The sequence below is a fragment of the Mytilus galloprovincialis genome, chromosome 4 (genome assembly GCF_965363235.1).
Source record: "Mytilus galloprovincialis chromosome 4, xbMytGall1.hap1.1, whole genome shotgun sequence".
Taxonomy (NCBI): Eukaryota; Metazoa; Mollusca; class Bivalvia; order Mytilida; family Mytilidae; genus Mytilus; species Mytilus galloprovincialis.
Window position 1 is genome coordinate 22,368,764 of NC_134841.1, and position 6,028 is coordinate 22,374,791.

Below are 6,028 nucleotides of genomic sequence, written 5' to 3' on the forward strand. Positions count from 1 at the left end.
TCAGAGAAATTTTTGTAAAAGATCACAAGTATTTACGAAAAATTGTTGAAAAATAACTATAAAGGGCAAGAACTCCTTCAGGGGTCAACTGACCATTTTGATCATGTTGACTTATTTGTCAATCTTACTTTGCTGAACATTATTGCTGTTTACAGTTTATCTCTATCTATAATAATAAGATAACAAAAAAACGCAAAATTTCCTATAAATTACCAATTCAGGGGCAGCAACCCAACAACGGGTTGTCTGATTTATCTGAAAATTTCAGGGCAGATAGATTTTGACCTGATAAACAATTTATTCCCTGTCAGATTTGCTCTTAATGCTTTGGTTTCAGAGATATAAGCCAAAATCTACATTTTACCCCTATGTTCTATTTTTAGCCATGGTGGCCATCATGGTTGGTTGGCCTGGTCACCGGACACATTTTTTAATCTACATACCCCAATGATAATTGTGGCCAAGTTTGGTTAAATTTGGTCAATTAGTTTCAGAGGAGAAGATTTTTGTAAAAGTTAACGACAGACACCAAGTGATTAGAAAAGCTCACTTGGTCCTGTGAGATAGGTGAGCTAAAAAGGTGTGGAAAACTAATTTGCCTGACTGACGACTAAAGAATGGAATGCAAACCCTTTAGCTTTCATGGTAAGAGACTTATAAGGGATGTATGTATTCACAAAAGAGGTATGAAAAGACACAGGAGGGGAACCTGACCAACATTGAACTTCCCGAAATATACATTCAGCTAGATATTATTAAGATTTGATTTGCATTATATATATAATTCTGACAAAAAGTATGCAACAATTTTGATAAATAAACATAATCATTACTTATTTATCAGATGTAAATCTATATACCAAAATTTGATAGTATAATTGGTAAAAACATCAAACTGGAGAAAGTAAAAAATTAATTTATCAGTAGGAAACACAAAGATGTTCATGACTATTCAAGACATATGTTTTAGGTTAAAAATTATTCTTTATTAAACATCATACACCAAAAAGCACAACTTTTATTTCTGCATAAATAACCATCACAACAACATTAATCACAAATAGATTATAAATAAATTAAATTTATAAATGAAATTCATTAATGAACTAATATTTTTCATATATAATGATTATGGATTTAACACTACTCATAAGGCCATCTAAAATGATCTTCTGGAAAAATTTAACCAGAATTAGTAATAAACTAGAAATCTGGAATATTGTAGTATTGATAGTTTAAAGGATATTTTATTTACTCTTTCATTAAACCACAATATCCTTGAGCATGCATGTTTTGGATAAAATGTTTGCAACTCATGTGATTTCACAAACAAACAGAAGATAATTTCTTTAGTAAAAAATAAAATTAAACTTGAAAGGATATTATAAAGGGGTATTTAGATGAAATATGAAAGGTTTGATCCTTATTTAGCAGATTTTTCTCTCATCAATATGTTCAAGTCCAAAAACATATATTTATCAAATCATAGTGTCATGAGTATCAGAAAGTAAACATATATTACTCTTCTGTCAGTTATATATTATTCTTTGTAATATAACTAGTTATTAACACAATGGACACCTTGGTCAGGAAGACTTCCAGTAACATTCTTTATTTTCTTTCCACTGGGACGATTCATCTTCATATATTTCCTGTTACGAAATCATATAAATCAATTATTGGTAATTTTTTTCCCCCAATCATTCATAAAATCAAGGCAAAATGCAAAAGTACTAGCTATTTGATAAGACAAGAATACATGCTTTGTTAAAAACAAAAGAATGTTCAGATGAACACAGACAAACCAAGGGACAGGGCAAATGTAATACAACCCTAGATCCTAAATGTGGGTATACTAATAAGTAGGGGTATAATAAATTGTGCCTGATATTTTAATCCTTTTTTTTTTATTGTAGCAGTAAACTAATATTAAATGCTACAGCCTACAGTAGTGAATTTGGGTTGGATAGGTCTTCCAGTTTGACATATGGGTCAATGTTCACAATTGTTTCTCCATAGGCATGCAGTAATGGTAACGTTTTCTTCTGTTGCTCAGTCCATATCGCTAACTTGGATATGTATGATGGCTTGTTTCGAAGCTGAGACATTTTCACATATGTGGTTAAATTGTTCTGGTACGAAGTGAGATTACTTTTTTCTGTAAATTAGCAAACCCTTTAAATCATTTAACTTGGTGATTTTCGAATTTACTTGACATAGAAAGACAATAGAAGATCCTGGTTCAAAATTTTTGTAACAATTTATATGATTGTACCTTTTTCCATACTGGAACAATAGCCTTAACAGTATCTATAGCATATTGAACAGCTTCTAGACTTTCTTTTCTATGTGGTGAGGATATGGCTATAATGATGCTGGCCTCTGTTACTGGAACAAGTCTGAAAATAAATAAATGAAATGTTAAGTGAGAATTATTAATGGTACTTGGCTTATCAAGGGTTCAAATATGGTCAGATAAATGTTTGTCTGTCATCACCGAGCAATCTAAAAATCAAGAAGTCTATGGTAAAATACAAAGTATCAAATTGAAAAATCAGGGATTTATTATCATTACTTATTCTGAATAGGACCTAATTAAAATAACATTAGGTTTTTTAAGAATGACCATTGAAGCAGATAACCTTATTGTTTTTTTCCAATAATATTTGTAGCAAAAACTCTGCATTTGTCACAATAGTTGTCTCCCTTACCCTATTCTATGTTCCATAGCAATTTTTTCCACTTCCCATTTATCTCTAATTTGTTGACAAACTTCAGACATTTTCTTTTTTGCCATTGGAATGTAAGCTTCATATTCTAATGTTTTCACTCTCTTTCCATCAAAATTATCTCTTGTAGTTCCTTGAAATTAAACAAAAATAGTATGAACTATGTCAGTGGTTATTGAAAATCAAGAAAATCCAGCTACAAATAATTTGGATTGGCAACAACTTAAAATTCAAAATATAGGTCACCATATAAGAAGATATGGTATGAGTGCCAATGAGACAACTTTCCATCCAAGTCACAATTTGTAAAGTAAACCATTATAGGTCAATGTCAGGTCTTCAACACAGAGCCTTGGCTCACACCAAATAAAAAGGACCCCAAAAATGACTTGTGTAAAACCATTCAAACTAAATCATCTATTAATGAATATTCAATAACTTAAAAGTCAAAGTTCATTGGATCACAAAATATGAAGAAATCAAATAGAGAAAACAAGTCAAGTATCAGAATTAGCTTTGTTTTCATTGTACATTATACTGCTTTTAATTTATAGAATGAAGATTTTTGCTTTAAGTTTAAGATTCCAATATATTTTATCCATTTACATGAATAAAAAAAAAGTTTTATCTTTTGCTCTAGACCCTTTCCAGTTGCTTGATCTTTATATATATATGTTTCTTGGTTTGTGGATTTTCATATATTTTGGTCTTGATCATAAAAGATCAGCAACTTTTAATACAAATGCACTTTTGTTGCACCAAAAGTTGCATTTTTCTGTAGTATGTTAATCATGGACTTCCCAAGTATTATTTTAATGAACTAATTTACTTCAAAGACAGAAATATAACTTCCAATTAAATATTTAAATGAATCAATCAAAGTATTGGTTCCTAAATCAGTATCTTATGACATTACATTCATGTCACTGGATTGCATCAATTATTTCTAGAAATTACTTCTCTCACAAAAGATGTTTTACTTTTGAAACACATGCAACAAACATCCACCATTAAGACAAAGTAATAAATCAAATTATCTAAAGAAAACTGTATTGACCCTAAGTCATTAAAAGTCTCTTTACCAATGATTTCATCAATAACGTAATTATAAGTATCACTTACAAATCAATCAACCATGATTTATCATCATGGTTTCGTAATTGATGTCAAAGACAAAATCACATAGTGTCAATACTTGATAAGTCTCTGGTGACCATTGATGTGTTAAGTCATAACATAATAACTTTGTAGACAATCACACCAATTTTATTTATTGAAAATTATGAGCATTATTTCATCATCTCAGACAAAATGCCTCAATTAAGCATGCTTGGTATACTTTAAGATATACACAATCTATTCACCACTCTTTACCTTCAGTTGCAATTTAGTTTTTTTAACTATAAAATTACATTCCATGTGTGTTTCATTATAATAAGTTAATTTGATTGGCTAACAGCAATCTTGTGTCATACTGAAAGTAACTTTCATTTCTAAATGAAATGTAACAATCATGATGACATAAGCTTCCACAATAAAGTGCAAAGGTAAATAAAACAAAAAAATTATAGAAATTTTTCATGATCCTAGCAAAAAATGTAATTGTAAGTATTGAATGCTTCTTTCTGAAATTTTATAGGGCTGTAAAAGAGTTGACCGTGCAAACATTTTAAAGTGCTTCTCCGCTTCAAACAAAATGCACTTTGGTCAACGCTTTTAAACCCCAATAAATTTACAAAAAGAAGCATTCAATTCTTAAATAAATTTTACATCTTTTCTTTTGCCAATAAATTCTACAAAAAAAAAAAAAAAATTTGACTTCCTTCTCCCTGAAATTTACAGAACCAAAATATCTGTGTGCCCTCATCAAAGACATAATATGATTTCAAAGGTTCCTTTTTAAAGTGTGTTACCAGAATGTTGTGTCCAATGACTGGCTTACCTGTTCTTTCATCTAATGGTGAATAAGTTATTCTCTTACCTATAAAGACAGAAACAGCTCCACAGCTGGGTGATGTTACAGTACTGGTGATCTTTTCAAGATCTAGTTTGTTCTCCTTTATTTCTACATGATTTTCCTGGCAGTAATAAATCACATACTTTTAATATTGTTATTGTATAATATCAACTATGTATAAATTTCTAATTAAGACATTCTATACCAAATCAAAAGATAAAATGAGACATAATAACACAGTAAAACATCAAAATAGATCAGACTCAAATAGCAGGGTTTGGCATAATGTTTCCTTGAAAGTTCTCTATACTGAACATTTAAATATTTGAAATATTATATGTGAAAGTTCCATACACAATTTCTCAATAGCAGGTGCACAACTTTAATATATGTACCATTTATTTTGTGATGTTTTTTTTTCAGAAATCTAAATTGAAAACTGCACATAGGATAGTTATTTGTGACTTTATTCAACCCAGTCAAAATGATCTACAGATAAACATGTAGAATTCATCAGCAATAGAACAAAAAGTCTATGTCATAATTTGTAGTTTTAGACCCTTTAAATAAACCTAAAAACAAACATTAACTTGTAAACATGTAAAAGTTTCAAGGTCAATGAACCATGAAGAGGGGATGGGGCTATATAATCTCCATGAAAACGATACTTGCAAATGCCTATAAATTTGCATACCAAATATCATTGACTTAACATTAGCAGTTCATCTTAAACTCATCTAATCACAAACTCATACATGTAAACTGAACAAAATGTTCAAAGTCAATAGACCATGACTAAGGGGGCAGAGTCAAATAATCTCAATGGAATTAGACATATAATTGGATTTCAAAGGTCCCTTTTAAAAGTTTGTTGCCAGAATGTTAGACTTACAAATGTTGTGGCCAATGTCAATGCTTATACAACTGCATCCCAAAAAATCATTGACCTACCACTAGTGGTTCCCTATAAACTGACCTAATCAAAAACTAGTACATGTAAGCAAAAGTTTCAGTGTCAATAGACCATGACTGAGGGGACAAAGCCACATAATTTCCATGAAAATGGAGTTTGCCAATGCTATACAAGTGCATACCAAATGTCCTTGACCTACCACTTGTATTTTTTCATAACTTGACCTAAAAACAAACTAATACATTATTGCCACTGCCACTCGGCACTGCCACTGAAGCTGGAAGCGGATACTCACCATTTTAATTACCCTCCACTTATAGGTGGTATCACTGCTATTTCATCACCCTCTTGTAAATTTACATCACTGTCTTTTGATAAGTAGTCTTCATTCAGAGCTAATATAATATTCTCAGAAATAACAGCTAAGCT

General features: G+C 30.4%; 1 protein-coding gene across 1 annotated transcript; it reads right to left on the bottom strand.

The window, feature by feature from the left end:
• Positions 1 to 964: 964 nt before the first annotated feature.
• On the bottom strand, positions 965 to 6,028 carry LOC143071640 (molybdopterin synthase catalytic subunit-like). Its single transcript, XM_076246102.1, has 5 exons — positions 5,895 to 6,028; positions 4,711 to 4,807; positions 2,712 to 2,862; positions 2,276 to 2,399; positions 965 to 1,652 (listed from the first exon to the last, which is right to left on the bottom strand). The coding sequence occupies exons 1-5, from the start codon at positions 5,895 to 5,897 to the stop codon at positions 1,587 to 1,589; spliced, it is 441 nt and encodes a 146-aa protein (XP_076102217.1). The 5' UTR covers positions 5,898 to 6,028; the 3' UTR covers positions 965 to 1,586.

What these genes read in the sequence shown, in the direction of transcription:
- LOC143071640 (XM_076246102.1), bottom strand. An exon ending in AGCTGTTTCTGTCTTTATAG is followed by an intron (nt 2,863 to 4,710) that starts GTAAGAGAATAA and finishes TTTAATTTCAAG; the next exon opens with GAACTACAAGAGATAATTTT. An exon ending in TTGTTCCAGTATGGAAAAAG is followed by an intron (nt 1,653 to 2,275) that starts GTACAATCATAT and finishes ATTTCGTAACAG; the next exon opens with GAAATATATGAAGATGAATC.